The following is an 18,779-nucleotide window of genomic DNA, read 5'->3' as shown; positions in this document are numbered from 1 at the left end:
GTTTAATGTTCTCCTTTTCAAGATATTGAAGAGCCTCTCTCTCACTCTCTGATCCGTATAAACGCCCTATCCCCCGAAGCCTTGTCAGTGAGTTCTACCACCCAGGAGCTTTTCACTCGCCAGGGTGTCGATGAGATGACTATCCCACGTACAATAGGGAACCAGGTCCCGACATCGATGGCCTTGCACTGAAACGTATCTATTTTCAATATACGACGATGTATGGTTCGACTGCTCGTTTTCAGAGCCATGTCTCAACGGCACCACACTGCTTAGGGGCGAATCCAGGAATTCCTTAAAGGAAGGGGGGGGGGGGGGCACATGCATCCCCATTTTTTTTATTTCTTTTGTTTTTAACAAAAATTAAAGGGGAGCCTGGTGCGCCCCTGCCTGGATCCGCCACTGCTGCTCTTCCGCTTTGTAGTCAAGGTGATGCGTTAAAGTGGTTTAGCCGACCCTCACTTGTGTGTGTGATTGTCAGTCAGTGAGGATTAAATCATGACGTCACAGCGTCACTGACTTATGATCACAATTGCATATTATTCCAAATGCATTCTGGTAGATTCAGGCGCGTTCAAAGAAAATTAGACAAATCTGAAGGCAGAAACATTCAATCTCTCACCACTGAACAAACCGACTATAAATGTTTTTCGGCTGCTGCCAAAATGGTATCTTCATAATACGTATACGCGGAAAGTGCGAGGGTTGGGCGAGGGAAATTCCGCCTTTAAAACAAAAGTCCATATCACATTCAAGTTAACTTGAATAAAGCATTTTGAATGAGGAGTTGGTGTCAATATCTCTTATTGGTTTCAACATTAAAAAAGAGTCATTAAAGTTATATTTTGATTGATTATGTAGTGATTAAAATTACTAAGAAATACAAGTCAAAGCTTTTATATTTTATTACAACTCTTTACTCATTATTTACGATCGGAAGGTAACAAAGTGTATTTCTCTTGATTTCATTTCACCAAAATAGAACTGTAGTGGAACTCTGTACATAGGTATAGATGGGGGAATTTGGACTCGATGACATTCTCGCCACATCTACATTGCATACACGTCATGGCTATAGCCAACATGTACATCCGTTTCCTGGATATTGTGGGAATGTAATAAGCCAGTATCTCTCTTCATATTCCAGCTTCGAGTTTTATGAAACGTCTATACCATCCGGTTCCTATGATTCACTCTAGATTTCACATCGTTTTATTCAAGTTAACTTGAACATGGAGCGGGATTTCACCTTTGAAGTTTGAAAGTTGTTTGGGCAATAATGTGGATGCCAGCTGTTGTGCGTTACCTCTCTGCCGCCTTCGGACATTGGGAAACACATCAAGCACTGGACAATATATGCTACTTCTCTCAGCTCGCGATGTCCTCTACCCACAGTCAACATGGCTGCTATTTATGGACTGCACACAAATGGCTTTGAAATCAGGAACTCAGATACAAAGGGCTGTTCTGTGCACACAAGAAAATGGCCTGAGCAAGTTATTTTCGAGGACTTTAATTAAGGCGTTTGAAACCGACATTGGACATGTTGAAGGGCATTCCTGAATCGAGACTGTGCAAGTCTGCAAGCGACGCTGAAACGAGCTCGGATGAAGCGTTTAACGGGGATAACAACTGGCTAATTTTCATGGTTGATCGGTTGTGGTAATCATACACTTTATGTTTTGATCATTCAATCAATTATGAATTATCCATCAGTATTCATCAATCAATCAACAAATGATCATACGACAAAGTACTATCGTACGTCCATAAATAACATTTTAAAGAGGGAAAGATGATACAAAGTTCGGCAACACCATATAATCAATTCGAACCTTTTGATCTATCGGTTACCCATCGTGCTTCGGCATTGACCTAGACCTAACTTCAATATGAATGCTTATTTAAATGTTGTTTTATTTTTTGTTTCATTTGTTTTGTTTGTTTTATGCTCGCTAGTCGGTGGCAAGGTAATGGACGCCGACTTTTGTGGAAACCAGTTCCTATTGGAGAATCCGGTGTGAAAAGCTACGGAAAGGGATGTGGAGCTATTAAAGGGAATCAACCTAGCTGCTGCTAATGCTGAACTACATCTTTAATCTAAAGATGAGCAGACTTGCTCAGCGCCAACGAAACATCCGCCTCACAAAACAATGTATATACACATTGTCGCATCGACCTTCTTTCAATTCGCACACCTTGACCTTCTGACCCTGCGCAGTATAGTAACGTTTCTACGGAGAAGGGGTCCAAAAGTGCACTTCGTTCGATCGCTGAGGGGATGACTCCACAATGACGGGTTGTTTCTGTGGTCATTGACAAGTTTTGGTGAAGATGACTGATGATGACACGCGTTTTCCGTCATTCCACAAAATCGGCTCATGATGAGAAACGAAGCCAAAACAGCTTGTTCGCTGTCATCAGGGAATAATGTCAATGCCTTCTCGAGAGATGACAGAACCCCCCCCCCCCACAAACCCTCTTATTTCAATTCCTAAGTCAACCTATAAATCAGTCATTTCCTTCCTAACATGCCCCCCCCCCCCAAAAAAAAAAAAAAAAAAAGAAAAAAAAAAGAAAAGAAAAAAGAAAAAAAAAAAAGAAAAGATATCTTGGTAATATGTGCTTTCATACTATTATGGCTACATGCAAATAACCGCAACTGAATAATTCAGAGTTTCTTAGACACCACTGTAAATGAACTACAGCAATGCATTCCACTGCAAGACATAAAGGAATAATGAAGATAGAGTCGTGGCACCGCGTGCTTCTTCAAAAGAGTGGACTTGGCAGCCGGAAATTAGATAGCTGGATCAGACAGCTACGGCTCGTTTCCGAGCGTAATGCCGCCGCACCGCCGCAGAGGCGGCGGCGGCGCGAGGGCGGACAACTCACCGTGTCGACTCCAGCAAGGAGCAGCTCGCAGGCGTTACTGTAGACCTCTTTCATGCTGAGCTTCTGGCTGGCCAGGAGGTGGGTAAGAATGCCGCTGTCCTCCACGGTTTCCCCCTTGGACGCCATCGAGGCTAGCTCGGTCAGTCGCTTGTCCACGCACTTCCGCGCTGCCAAAAAATCCGAACGAAAACAAACAAACAAACAAACAAACATCCGGTTACATTGGCAGGAAACCCTATTAACTATTTCAGGCAAAGAGATAAAGAACGTAGTCCCCCTTGAGTCATTATTAATTTTTCAAACATCATCTATGAGTAACAATGGTCACCGGGACAAAAGGTAAACAAAATTATTGTTCGCCGGAAGTGCTGCTAGGTAGCTTGGGTAGTAATAAATGAAAATGTTCTTAAATTATATTAACTTTCACCCAGTCATGAACACAGTTCTAGGAACCACAAAATACTGACAAAAAACAAACAAACAGACAAACAAACAAAAACAAACAAACAAACAAACAACAAACAAAAAAGAAACGTTTCTGGCACATGTTACGATACCAAAACATCATCGTCATAAATTATGCGGACAGGTGTACCTTATATTTATGCCTGCATAGATTATGAAATCTCATGAGCATTTTTTTTTAATTCAAACTGAAGTCATGGTTGTAAGGTATTTTATGATTCATCGGTCTGCCTCGAATTCAGGAACAGCAATCTACGTGATCGACAATCAAACAAAGCAGAAAAAAAAGTTTCTTTGGAACCACAGCAGAATTTGTATATCTTCTGAGCCACTTTGATATCCTATGGTTATCGTGGGCAGTAAAAAATCTTGTAAATATTTCATGTCCTTTAGCAATCTGACATCACAACTATGAATGAAATGATACGTTGATTACGTTCATACTCGGAAAAGTGCAAAGCCATTCATGGTCTACGTGCAGAAATGATAATAGCTATTATTGTAAATGAGCATTTCGGCCAACAGCAGAACCGGGAAAACGAATCGTATACGTGACCAAATTGTTAACAATCACATTGTATATTTGATAGGGCCTCGTCAAGCTCTGCTTATGATGACCGTCCCTTGTGTTGATATCTTACATGTTCCCGTATACATTTACACTTATGCATTTCAATGTTGCTATTGTCAAATATATTGCAATTATCATCTTAGGGACGGTGTTGTTACGATTTTGAAAATTTCTACATTGATTTGTATGTTTCACTTTTTTATCTTTGTATCAATTTGTAAATTACTTGTCCCTGTACGCCTACTTGGAGAAAAAAAGGAACAGAGAAATAAAAACTCAAATAAACCAATGCTATACAGTAAACATGACACAGTGTGAAGAAGAAGATGATTTAAATCAGGAACGCAAGTGAAGAATGAAACTCACCCCTCCCCCCACTTTGTGAATTTCTCTGTGTTTTTCTGGGCGAAACGTTAAGAATACAGTATGTGTAGGTTGATTTCAAGTTACCGATGACGCATTCCTTAAAGTCTCTATTCATAATTATCTGAAAAAAATATACAATCTAAAAGAGAAATAGGAGAGCTGTACGAGGAATGCCTTATGGCCACACGGATAAACGACCGTGTTAAAATCCTCATAAGACAGGTCTATTCATGCGGATATGTTCCAAGGCGATGGCGACTTGTGACATTGAATTTGACCAGTGTGGGGGGAACACCTCTTCCTGTGTGGATGAAAAGGAACGCCTGTTCTCGTTCATATCAAAGAAGGGGAATAAGGAGTTCACGTTCCCGGAACAGAAGTGATATTTCACGGCCAAGCGCCACCTCCGCCCACATCATCAGCGACGCTCGCATTTCACATCATCTCATGAGAAAGGGAAAAGGTCAAACTCGCTTCACCGCGATTCCCCTGCTTGGGCCCGATGCGAGTTTCGACTTACACAAACTTTCCTGAAACCTTAGCACCCTTATCCGGCCATTAAGCAGCGCGACCGATCCTCCGCACTCACCAGTTGTCATGGTAATGACTATTCATTACTCCGGGGGTGACGCGGGAGAAAAAAAAACACACCTACTCGTACCAACAAAACACAAATAACACACAATTCAGCGTGTAACGAATGCGTGCTCTGCACCCGGAGGTATTAACGGACGGCTGTGTAGGCCTGTAAGGTCTCGAGAGAAAAATACAACGGTCATTCGGAAATTCCGTCTCCTCTGGGTGACCAAATGAAAACAAAATTTAACCTCACGGTCCAAGACGAGGATAACAATACAGTAAGCAGTTGGCAATAAGTGCACGAGAATGAAAACAGCTACAGATATACACTCATGGTTTTCCAGGACAATCAACGGCAATGAAAATAACTAGCGAGTACTGCTGCATTTCATGATCCATGTCCCGCAAATTTCACAGCCTTCACTTGTTGACAAGTAACTTAACTCGTATCAAGCGAGTGGCAGGAGAAGGTAGTGAAGGAAATGAAGCGGAAGAGAAGGATTAGGAGAAACTATAACAAAGATACATGAGGAAGTTGAAGGGAAATGCGGAGATACAGAAGAAGAAAAGAAGGAGCACAAAGAATGAGGAGAAGAAAGAGGAGGAGGAGGAGGAGGAGTAGAAAAGGAACAAACACTGATGTCAATGATGATAATGTCATGGGCCTATTCCATCATAATACCTTTTTAGTGCATGTACTGCCAGTTACATTTTGTTTAACTTCTTGTACTATTATTACTAATTGTTCGGAGTTGAAATTGAGCAATTGAGACGCAAAAGGTCGAGTATGATTTGCTATATAGGGGCATATAGGCATGGTTCGTTGGTGAGCTTTGACATATACATTCCGACATCAATTCCACTATTCAATAGAGTCTTCGATGAAACGTATACTATAATCAATTCCGGTGAGATGTTCTGAAAAAAAAAATCAAAAGTATGCCTGCTTTGGAGAACCATTCGATCACTCTGTCATTTCGAGACTGACAGGCATCAACAGGCTGTGTGAGGATGACGTGTGTGTTAACGTGGTGAAGGGTTAACCACAATGAATCCGCAGCACCTGGGCAAAGAGCGTCTCGCGACCCGGACGTACAGAAACATCTGTGGAGTATCAAGGATGTTAGAGACACGCCCAGGGGAAACGCGCTAATTACGGGTCTTAACCGCGGCTATAGGTAGAGTAGAAGGATTACTTGCGGCGCGTTAATTGTTTGCGTTTTGGCTGCCAAATATGCCCCAACGATAGCAAGAACGATGGTTGCCAAAAGTTTCCAAAGTTATTCATGGAGGTTGCGTCATCCAACGTGATGCCAAAGCGACGAAAAAGTAATGACAAGTTAACAAGGGGCTTAGAGGGATAAATCGATTACATTCGAAAATTGATTACTAGCGTATAAACGTCATGGTTGTTCCTTGTAGAATCCGCTCATATTGCTTTCGCCTGTGCTAAGTTACGCTCGACCGCGAGCAGCATATATCAAATTTTGGGTGCTTATGATTCAATTGATTTGTCAAAAATAGATAACACAATTACATGATAGCTCCTCATTTATACTTTTTAGCAGACCATTATTTTTCTTGTTAGCAAATATCACCAGTGGTCGGTAATGCTCACGATTTGATAATTCTCCCTGATAATCTTAGTCATGCACCTTTTTTATACATTTTATTATTTGGGAATTCGGTTTGCAGGCATTAGTTGTTGCTACGTCAGAAAATAGTCTCAACTTTTGTTCAGGTAAACGCACGAAATATACGAAATATGAATATTAACAATGGCATATTCTTGTCCTTAAAGAATCAACATAATTCTATGATACATGTTAATATGCATTCAATAATATGTGAGCAGGAAATATTACTGTCAAGTTACTGTGTGAAAAAAAAAAGTACGCTGAATTTGTGCTTGTCATCTTCATCCCCGCACTGACCGCTGGAGAAAAAGAACAAAGACTGATTCTCCCGTGTCCGATGACGGACGGTCCACGTCAGCTTTGGCCCTTTGCGGGTCTACGGTTTTGACGAGTTATCAGTCATCAATATATAGTGCACTCATTATCAATAGGTCTGAGAATTCTGTTCGCGCTCATCAGATCCTTGATCATCACAATGAGATAATGTCCTATCAACCCATTAAGTCCTACAAATCATAAATCTTCGGTTTGGAATATCGTCTATTTTTACATCAACTTTTACGATTCACTGTTTTCCCGTTCGTGTTTCATAAGTATGGTTGAGTACAAAAATATGACTCACTTTGTTGTTCATAATATCACTGTTTGCTTCGGTTACATATAATCTTCAAAGCCTATGGAATGCTACATTTACAATTGATCTACAAATTCACCACACATTTCAGAACATTGAAGAATATTACAGTTCCCGTGTCTCTCTCAAATTGGCTTTCTTTTTGTTGTTTTAAAATGCTTTCTGATCTTGTGCAGAGACAGCGTATCTGTATGGTGCATTAATTTATAACTAGTCTTTTTTTTCTATAGTATAATCTGAAGTGAAATAATTTCTGCAGCAGAATGGATTGAAGTTCAAGAATGTGCTGGAGGTGGGGGTGGGAGGAAGGGGTGGAAGCAGAGAACATAGACCAATCTTGCCCATGTTGACAAACCCGACTGCAGCTGGTAGTAAGCGGGAGGTGATGAGTGCTCAGCTTTTAACGTGACTTCCCGGGTCATTTCACCAGAAAAAAATTCTCTCGTGATAAAATCACAATGTTCAAGTCATTATTACGGTCATTACGATATGTGTTACTTCATGTTGCTGTATTATAGTCATTCTAATTGTAGTACAGATGCTCTGGCAAATATCAAAATCGATCAATAGATGTATGTGAATCAGTGATGAGCCCCGGTATCATAAAACACAACATTACTTTAGTGATTGGTTAGGATTACACCATGCTTCTTCGCCTATTTCTTCATTTATCTATAGATCAATCAACTCTTTTCTAATTTATCCATCTTTCATCGACGTCTCAAGTTGTTTTGTCTTTACCGAAGTTGAACATGTAGTCCCATGCGGCCTCGTGGTCGCGCCAGGGCTTCAGGTTCCACTTGCGGAACCACTCCGGGGAGGTGACGAACATGATTTGGCCCGAGGCGAACATCTCTCCCACGGCGTTGATGAAGCGCTGCGACTCGGCCGGGATGGGCTCCTCCAGGCAGCCGATTCTGGTCTCCAGGAGGAGCTTGAAGATCGCTGGGGTGTGGAAGTTGGTATCATAAGACAAGAATGAGAAAGAGAGAAGGTTTAGAAGGGAAGAAAGAGACAGGCAGATATGCACAGACAAGTGGAGAGTAGAATTAAAACAAACGCAAATAAAAAAAAACACACAGACAGAAGGATAATCTCTACATCTTGTAGAATTACGTGACTGCTGACAAGATCTCGGATGTCGTCGTGTCTACATCATTGTCAAGAGATGATCAGAATCAGACAAGATATCAGATAATAACAATATCAGTCATGAAGAATTCTAATTAACTTCTTGTCATCTTATCATTTATTCTACATGATGTGGACATGACAATATAGGAGTTCTTGTCATGTTATCATCTATTCACACAATTTTGACATGAATAGAATCGAGATATTGTCACCTAGTCATCTGCTCCGCAGGATATAGACGTAACGAGATTTAAGATCTTCTCATTTGATCATCTCTTCCAAAGGATGTCGAGAAAACAAGATGTGAGATCTTATCATCCGACCACGTTTGTTATACTGGATGTCGACATGACGAGTTATTTACCTGGACATCTGGCTGGCACTTTTAAGTTTCCATCGAACAAAAACTAAAACAAAACGAAAAAAACACACATTTTTGTAGTATACAAATTATCCTATAAGCTACATAGCTCCAAGGATTTGACAACATCAAATTCCAGGCTTGAATCACTCATCCTCTTACACTTACATTCCATGGACCACTTGTACATCTCGTTCTGGAGGTCGGGCACGACTCCGTCTTCGCCCTTCGTGTCCCGCACGAAGCGGAGCCGTGTCACCATGTCGGTGACGATCTCGTTGATGAGGCCCGAGAACTTGGCGACCTCTTTCGGCGGCATAATCTTCCGACTGATGGTGCGACGCGCTCGATGCCACTCTTTTCCCTCACTACAGAAAACAACAAACCCAGATAAACAAATACATCGAGCATGGCCTTGACCGATTAAGATCTCTCCCTGAGTTATGGATCAAATATACCTATTGAGTCAGATATGGCAGAGACCAAACGCAATTTGCGCAGACAACGTTACACTACTGTCATTGATTGTAGATGGGGATAATAATGAAGGCATTGGTCATGATCATAGTGATAACATATTCTCCGCTAACGAAAACAGAGATAGTAATAGCTGTTATTATGATCTCTGATATCAAATAACGAGACACCCAAATGACAAAACCATTAGTATAATCTATCATAAACGACATGTTATTCTTGTAATCACATACGGAAGTACAGACCCTGTGTGTCCGAGGATGCTCCCTAGATGATAATAAACAACGCTTGGAGATGCGAGATGATAATAAACACCGCTTGGAGATGCGAGATTTCTGCGCGGACTTTCACAACGTTCTCACTACGGATATAGATACGATACGTGTATTGAGGGGATGGACAACAAGCAGGGTGTTGCGGCATCCACTTGCTCGCTTCCCAGGGCAAACTGAAACTTGCTGTCGGGCAAGTAATATGAGTAAGCACTTGCCTGTTTAAAGAACAGAACCCTAGCCCGAAAAAGCATCTTTGGGCAAGTGACAGAAATATCTCTAGCAATGCACTATCACACCAGGTAGTCATGGTTACTTGGAAGCGGGAAAAAGAATCTGATAGACATACTGGGTGAGAACTCCGAGTGATTCGTCCCGATGAGCGCGGTACACCTTCCAGGGCTTCATGTCCAACCTTCGGGGATACTTGTTGTCATTTCTGTAGAGCGATTCAACCAGTTCCGGGTTGGCGAGGTTGACAAACTCCAGCGAGCCGAGCCGTTCCTTCCAGATCGGTCCATACGTCTTTGTGAACTCGATCTAGATGACAAGGGGAAGAAGAGGGAGGAAATTAAAATCTTTAGATTTCTTTTTTTTTTCTATTTGAATGATAATGATCAATTTCATCAACAATTCTGAGTGAACTGTTTCACCATCAATGCACATTAAAGACAAGACGACTGAAGCATGGAAGCTTTCTCTGCGAAATTGTGATTGACAAGGGTGTGAAATATAGTTGATAGGACAGTTGTAGAACAATACAATAATGTACCCTTGTTTCGATAGTAACTTTCCTTGTATGGAAGGCTTTATGTTTCCATGCATTCACAAAAAAAAAATACAGAAACGAAGACAAGAACTATGATGCTGGTACTGGTAATGATAATGTGGTTATGGTGATGATGATGATGATGATGATGATAATGATGATGGATAAGGGTGACGACGAGAAGTGATCGATCGAAGAGAAAAATTTCGCAACCGAAGAGACATACAACATTTCATTATTTTTGTGGGAGTGTGATCTTCTCTCTCCCTCTCTCTGGCATGACTGACACCGAAAATTCTATGGGCTCTATAAAACATCATGTATTTTATATTGACATCATTACCCTAAAAGAAAGATGGACAATGACCACACGCCCAATTAAAATCTGTATGTGGTGTAACGTGTATCTCATCGATTTGTGGAATTGTGGAACAATCGAAAAAATTATGCGGAATCGTTTCCCCGAGACCCAGTGAACTCGACGCGCATTGTTCAAGCGCCATGGTTTAGACATTGAGCTACTTGAAGCTCGATGTTTTAAAAGCGTTCAGAGGATACGCTAACCAAGGAGGTATGCGATACCTCCTTGCACTCCAAACTCTATTTTAACCCCGCTCAATTGGACAAATTGGCCGCCACCCCCACCCTGCGGAGTTACGACAAAGGGAGCTACCCACCAAATCAAACATATCCGTACGGTTCCCAATCACTCGACCCCAAAACGACAAATTCAATAACACAATCCAACAGGTGGGTGCGGAAAGTCGAGTCCCGCGCGTCCTTTGTTAGGAACGCATCATACAGGATATGCGAAGAGACGCTTTGGGATCAGCCATTGGGATCTTTCCACCTGCAATTTTCCCGGACAACAATCATTCATCATGAGCAGTTTCACCAGACAAATGGCGACGATGACAATCATGTTTAAGATGGTAATAACAAGTCCCAACTCCTTTAGTGTGACCAATTAGTTTTTTCGGTTTTCCCGTCAGGAATAACATTATGTTTTTTACACTTTTACGGCAGAAGAATTTAAGTTTCTTCATTTAATTTTCAAATTTCAGTACACGATTAATAGAAAATGTTAGGTGGAGACATCGGTAAATCACTGATTTGCATAGACTATTCATATAAACTGCACAAGAACAGTTTTCTTTTCTTTTCAAAATTTCATAACTTCCTAACTTATGGTACGATTTTGATCAAACTTTCCCTGATATGCTGGTAAAACTTTGCTCTTTCTTTTCAGTCTAACTTTGAACTGGTACTGAATTTTCTTTTATCCTTGCTTTGCGTCTGTATTATTCGCGCATGCGCTCAGAGTACTACATCCGGGAGTTTGAAAGACTCGCATCCCTGTCTCCTGGTACAGTGATCTCAGCTCAGAGGCATGCATGGCTCAAAACCAAACACAGCGGCGATGCGGGTGCCGTGTTCCATGCCAAGCGCAAAAACCGCGCGGTCATCGAACTGTCAGTGTTTACGTTCGCTGAAACAAAAGACGTCTCAATTTCGGCAGTCTCGAAGCGATCACGCCGCTGCCCTGCTATATTGTCATGGTGGCAACAATAGAAAAGGCGTGATATCATATTTCTTGCTCCGTTTCATGCATATGGCTAACGGTGACCTGCTCAAAGAATAAGATGAAGAAATGATATCGCCGAGACACAATTCACTGGACCAAACCGCAGACAATCGAAAATGCAAGTTGCTTTAGTTACACGCAGAAATAGGGATTAATGTCGGAAAAGTGGGTACACAGCGGAGAATTCTGGTTACATCGTATATGTTTGAACAGAAGTGAGGAGAAAGTGTTATTCTTCTCTCAAAGTTCTTTTCATGCCGGCTTCCTGTCTACTTTTCCTCCCTACTCTTTTCCCAGGCAGACTTTCGCCTGACATAATGATGTCAAGTTTTCGAGCAAAACCTCCTCTCTCAGATTGTCTTACGAGACTCACAATCCAGTCCCCAATCGCAAGCTTGCCATGTAAAATGTCATAGTTTCTTTTGCGCGTTTTATAGACTTGGATCGTTATTTTTTAACACTTCAGATTTCCATTTGCACGTAACGATCGTCATGGCGTAACGTACAATAACATACCATTTTTGATATATTACAGTAGAAGCAAACGAACAGAGTGCTAGACGATAAAAATATCAAAATCGATATTTTCAGAAGTTTCAAACGTTTTACAGAATGGTGATAATATTGGTGCCAACGACACACGCAGTCAACAAAAGTTGACGATGTAATCACCTCTTAAACTCGAATTTATTTCATAAAATTAAAATCTTTGGTCCACAATTTAGCTAGTGTTCAGGTCCCCTTCCCCCTAAAGGTCATTCAAGACTTTAATAATTACACAAAAGGATTTGACGTAAAAGTAGGAAATTCAGTGATGACCTCCTACGATATTATGCGCTGGTGTTTGTGATAAAGAATGTCACCTCTTCCCACAATCATTTCGATGAGGCCTCTATCAGTTTGTTAAACTTTCCTCTGATCATTAACCCTATAAAGCCCAAGGGGGGGGGGGCACATTGTGCCCCCCTACCAGATTTTCATTTGCCACTCCTTCGCCCTTTATTCGATTTCAACCAAATTTGGTGACTTTTCCTAAAATCTTATTGCGAACATTTTGATATATAATTTAGCTATATTTGATGTTGCTGGTTGCCATGGTAACCATAAACTGACAACCATGTCAGTCAGATTTTGCATCTTTTTTCTGTTCCCATTTTATTTAACAGCATTACAGTGGATCAAATGGGTGTTTCTTGGTTGAAATTTATTGAAGGAGCAAAATTTAAAGTAATTATGGTCCTGGAAAGTTTCTCTAATTATTTCCTTTGTTTTTATGAGACAAAGGAATAAAACAATAGATATAATATAGATAATTGAAAAAAATAATGGGCAATTCCATGGGAATGTGGACATGGCACTAAAATTTCAACTTTATCATATTGCAAAAGAATTACTCATTATGTATTACCCATATATTGAAGTTAAAGAACTCAAAGAATTATATCAATCGGTCAAATATTTCCCGAGAAACAGCTACAAATGTTGAAGACAATTTTTCAGTCATCCAAATTGCTAAAATGCATGCTTAACTTGATATGATTTTTGTTAATAGAAAAATTCTGCTAGCACTTCAATTAATTTATTTTAAAGAAGCAAATTGGTTCTACTTCAGTTTCCCATGAGGAAATTTTTATGCCACCTTCAAAAAATTCTAATCACCACATGAAAGTTCAGCCCTTGAGCCATGTAACGCGAGTTACCGAAACAAGAAATATTTTTCATTCTGAAGGAAGCAGTGGAGGTAATTTGTTGGGAATCATAATTTTCTAAATTCATCATACCCTGATACTGTACACAGGATGTTGACTTGAATAAACACTGTTATCACATTAAAAAACGTAAATGAAAAGTGTAACGCGAGTTACCATGTAACGCGAGTTACCGGCATGTAACGCGAGTTACCAACTATAAACACAAGTTTCCCCCAACATAAGCAAATTTTAGCACTTAATTAAGCTAGATTGTGGTGAAAACAATCAAATGCAGTGTTATACACACTATGCTGGACTGAAACAAAGGAGGACAGCCTAATAAACTGTGATTAGCATCAAGGCCACTGATCACATGCCACATTGAAGAGTCTAGCCTGGCTTTCACTGCATACTGTACATGTATCCAGCAGTGAATGAGACCATTAGATTTATCTTTTGAATTTCCTGCATCAGTATTACAGAATTTTTATTACAGAATGCTATAAAGCACAGCAAGTGTTGGTTCTAATCCTTGTTCGGTGGTCTACTGAAGATGACACCTGTCCGGAGATCAGGAGGTTGTGGGTTCGAATCCTGCTCAAGTATGTATGCCCATGATTTTTTATCATGGCTACTAATAAAACACCGATCAATTCAGTGAGCTTATTAACGTTGATGTAGGGCAATTTGTCAATCAGTTGCAATGAAAACATCTCAACGGAAGAATTTCATGAATTTGAATAATTACGCAGTACCCACTGCATGTTATAAGGATTAGAACCAGCACTTGCTGTCGGGCGAAAGCACAGTGGTCTAGTGGAGATGGCACCTGTCCGGTGATCAGGAGGTCGTAAGTTTGAATACTGCTTGAGTATGTACAACTACGCCCATGACTTTTTTTATCATGGCTTCTACTAAAACACTGATCAATTCAGTGCTTATTTACGTCGATGTAGGGTAATAAGCCAGTTCGTATACACTGTAGCTCATGTACACATTGGTACAAATGACCTTTCTTTTTTTCTCAGTTGGTTCGGCACTTCACTTGTTTTCAAAGCAGCATAATGCATAAGCTTGCATGACATAACAATTTATGGAACTTCTGTTCAAAAAAAGAATGAACTTGCATTTAGATCAGGGGATCAGAATACTCCCATCAGTTTATAATTTAGCAGGCATCCATATCATTGTTTTGTATTGAATGCAGTAACAGCTTATTTCCGTTTATATTGCAAAATACCATTCTTGCTGTCAGGTGGATGTGCTGGCAAGCATCATTTAGATAAGGATCGCATGAATAATCATCGCATCACAGATGCTTATGTCAGTGAATTTACAAACCAAAATGCCTGTTCGTACAAATGATCTTTTTTTGTTCATGCACAAAGTGGAATTACGAACTGGTCTTTTTGTCAATCAGTTGCAAAGAAATGTACTAGTTTTCACTCCTCACAAAGATAGGATTTGAATTTTTGAAAGATTGTAAGCTGTTTCGTAAACTTGTAGGGTTTGATACTTTTATGTTTTGTTTTAAAAAGACTTTCAATATTTTTCATCTTTACACTCTGAAACTTACAATGTAATAATACACCTATATCATCTAGTATATATTCAAACATATTCAAGGTTTCTATGAGGAGTGAAGCTCTTATTAGTCTTAAACACACTCTTCTATTGGGTTTATTAGTAAAATATTTGTTTAACATTTATTCGTTTTACTATCTACACAAATAAGTATCTCTCAGATTATGTATAGCCACATTCAGCTGCACTAGCTAGTCTTCCAAGGGGTCCAGTTGGATTGGATGTTAGGTGGACCACTTCGCCGGGTTATGCACCCTGCTCCTTGGGATAAATGAATGAAGCAGGATCTTTTCCATGAGTTGTTACTCTCTCACACACGGGATCTCCATTTTATGCCCTATCAGAGGGACAGAGTGATTTGCCGGGTTGCCCAGTCTGGAATCGAACTCGGGTCGTTTGGATTGGGAGGCAGACGTGCTACCGACTGAGCCAAATCACCGCCCTCACTTCTTGACGAGGTTCCTAAAATGTCGGCAGGAAGATGGTCTCCCACCTCCCTCTTGCGTACGGTAACATTTTGTTTTTGTGTGCTGCTGGATCACAGCTTGTATACATACTTCCAGCTGATCCCACTGACCGACATGATGTTCCCGCATCTCAAACATGTCTGCTCTCCAGTCCCCCCCCCCCCCACACACTTTCATCTTTCATGGCATCCTCCCATTTTCTCCGCCTAGCCCATCACGATCGGAGCCCGGCCGCCACGCCCGTCATGTGGTGCTCATTAGTCCCAAGCGCTCACAACATCACGTCTCGCTACACCGACTCGCGCCCTCCCACCGAGTCACCTTGACATTCAGACACGAACTCGCCCTTGGCACGTCGCCTCCACTTAGCCATCTCGACACCCGACGATCGACTCGTGGCGAGTCGGGCCGACCAGGCCCTAGCTCCTTCACATACTAACCGGAAAGAAGGTAAACCCAATTCAGGACGGCGCGTACCTAGCCGACAATTCCCAATACCCGTGATCAGGTGATTCATCCACTGCTCTTTCTGCACCTCTGCATGGATGCCAGGGCTGCCGCCGTGACCGAAAAAAAGCGACTTTTACTATCGCATTTACTAAAATATGTAACCCAATGTGCCTCTACATTTCTTTTAACATCTACTTAAATATTATCACGGAGGAAAATGAATCATGGTTTCGGTTAAACGAAGACATTTCATTCCTAACAGATTTGATACGGGCGAAGTAGGCTAGCAACTTTTGCGCTTGTTTAATTTTCGTCACACTGATTACAAAATGAGCAGATATTCTCCCCCAAATCCGACCATAAAAGAACTCCTGCCGTTGACTTTCACTATTTACTCCCTCGAATTCAAAACCGAAGAGGGACGCGAGAAAGGGAGCTTGCAGAATGTCAAGCGGGAACTGAACTCCTCAGTGGCAAAATTGATAGGCCTTCATCTGCAACATTCATCAGCAATTGCATGGCTAATTACAAAATGATTCGTGATCTCACAGACTTACACACTAAGTTGGTTCACTGTAAGAACATGGACCCGGTAGGTCCATGGTAAGAATGATCACGCTATACGGACATCAGATATATCCATACTTTCTCATTTACTTTCCGATATACAACACGAAACATGAACAGAAGGAGAGAGTTCAAAGTGACTCATAATCCCATAAGAATATTTCAAAGTGAACGTAGTTCTTCAGTTTGACCATGTGAGACTGCTAGCTCCTGATTTTGTCACGTCGACCACGCGTTCTCGAATTAAGGGCTGATATCTAACACGAAGATGAATAAATGAATCAATGAATCAATGAAGAAATGAATACATTAATGAATAATTAGATATATGAATGAATGCAAAAGCAGATAGAAAAAAAAAGATCCACTGATTAAAGTATGGAAATGTATTCAGGAATAAACAAATTGATGACAGGTGGGCTCTGGGGCGAGGCATAAGCCCTCATCTCCGCAACCCAGGGACCGGTGGCAACCATAAAGACGTTACAGCAAACTGCTTCGTCATTGTACGTCTCACTCACTCAGTGCACCCAAGGTGCTTTTCTTGGTGCACCCTTCCCACTCAACGTGCTCTCAATTATCGGAACGTCGAAACTAAGTTTCTATCGCCTCTCTCAATCCTTTACGTAATCATTAGAACCGGGCACACGTTTCGACAGTTATCGCAAGGAGAAAAAGAGTCTGAATCAGTACATTTATGTTGCTCTGGATTTCCCGTTCCGGAGGCTAAACGGGAGGCAATCTTTAATCTCAGCGTCAAATTTGGAGATTCCGGACGGGGGCGCTAATCACTCTCAATTGATTTTTCGGAGCCATAGATAAGAGTGGTATAGACATAAAACTGTTGTACAACGGTTGAAATGTCACGCTGTACGCACTCGCTTCCCAACAATCGAATCTCATCGAATTATGCGTCTTTCACGAAATTAAAGAAGTACTGCCACCATTTTGTTTACTGAGTTAACTGCAAAACCGCTTTTGCAGATATTATAATTTTTGTTTTTGTCGATCTTGAAACGCAACCAATGATAATAAACCATCATCACCCGAACTAACCGAAGTCCATGGCACAAACTGAGAATAAACTCTTAGAAGTTCATCGCGCCAGGCTTTATTAACGAGTCAGTGTTTCCGATATCACATTTTGACTCGTGTTATTTTCCCGTGAACCATACCATTACAGAGAATAACAAGAGACAAATAAACTGTTTCATTGTTTGTTCACGATAACATACCAGAAAGCAGCCCTAAGCTCCTATGAAAAAAAAAAGGCGACGATATAATGTATACATTCTAACAACCACACTAAAGAGACAAGTCAAAATGCACACAGAGAGCAAGGATGTCAAAAAAAATGAAACTGACCAGCGTACTATACTCCACAAAATCAGGGTAGTTGTGCACCGAATTACTTGGAGGCGTAACCAATGGTAACAGGCGTATAGATTGGGGGGGGGGGGGGATGTGACTGTGTCAACATTCTGGGTTTGTCAGCGAGATAAACCTGCTTTGCTTACATGGTCGTGGGTTGTTTTTGATGACTTGTATTCTTGCAGCATCAAACCAAGATTTCTGTCAAAAGAGTTCACTGGTAAATGTTCCCCATCTATTTTCTCTCCAGCTGATACGGCATGGGAGTCTCCTCATGACAATGTGATTTGCTCTCTTCCTCCTCCACATACCCGTCCTTCATCACAGCATTCATCATTATATTTGGAATGTCTTTGAAATTCTGCTCTGATTTGAACAAAACAATAACAATAACAACATTAGAACACCACGCAGACTAGCCTCCGCGGAGCATATTACCCACGACAACAAGTTACAGACCAATCATTCGGTCAAGCTTTACATGCCCTCGTATACATAATCATGTTCATGTTTTGGACGATTCCTAATCCAGGGCTCGACACTAACGGTGGCCCGGTGGCCCGGTGGCCCGGGGCCACCAAAATTGAAAGTCGGGCCACCAAATCTAAAAAAAGGGCAAATTTGTGGCCCGCCTCGGGCCACCAAAATTTTTTGAAAAGTACGTCAATTAATTCGTAACTTTTTGCGCCGGAAATTAGCAGTTATATTTGTTTAAAGGATAGATGAAAAGGACTGAATGAGTGCCTGTGAGTGTTGCGAGTTTGTTGAGGTTTATTCATGAGTAGATGTATGTCCAACTTCCAATTCTTACTATGACTGGATAAAACTTAGATATTTGACACATTAAAAAAAACCAGAACGTTTATGTTTTTTTATTGTTTTTTTTTCGGGGCCACCAAATTTT

The 18,779-nt window shown here is 41.0% G+C and overlaps 1 protein-coding gene across 1 annotated transcript in view; it reads right to left on the bottom strand.

Moving 5' to 3' along the window:
* LOC139714650 (25-hydroxyvitamin D-1 alpha hydroxylase, mitochondrial-like) overlaps nt 1–18,779 on the bottom strand; it is a 58,450-nt gene that overhangs the window by 14,738 nt on the left and 24,933 nt on the right. Inside the window, exons 2-5 of the mRNA XM_071626330.1 lie at nt 9,741–9,931; nt 8,811–9,010; nt 7,889–8,092; nt 2,896–3,062 (exon numbers count right to left, since the gene is read on the bottom strand). Coding sequence (XP_071482431.1) covers nt 2,896–3,062; nt 7,889–8,092; nt 8,811–9,010; nt 9,741–9,931 — 762 coding nt within the window. The remainder of the gene's footprint in view (nt 1–2,895; nt 3,063–7,888; nt 8,093–8,810; nt 9,011–9,740; nt 9,932–18,779) is intronic.

This window comes from Diadema antillarum, unplaced genomic scaffold, assembly GCF_040938485.1.
Source record: "Diadema antillarum isolate AM-2024a unplaced genomic scaffold, OU_Dant_1.0 seq00002362_RagTag, whole genome shotgun sequence".
In the NCBI taxonomy this organism is placed as follows: Eukaryota; Metazoa; Echinodermata; class Echinoidea; order Diadematoida; family Diadematidae; genus Diadema; species Diadema antillarum.
The sequence above is the reverse complement of the archived record's forward strand: the minus strand, read 5'-3'. Positions and strand labels throughout refer to the sequence as shown.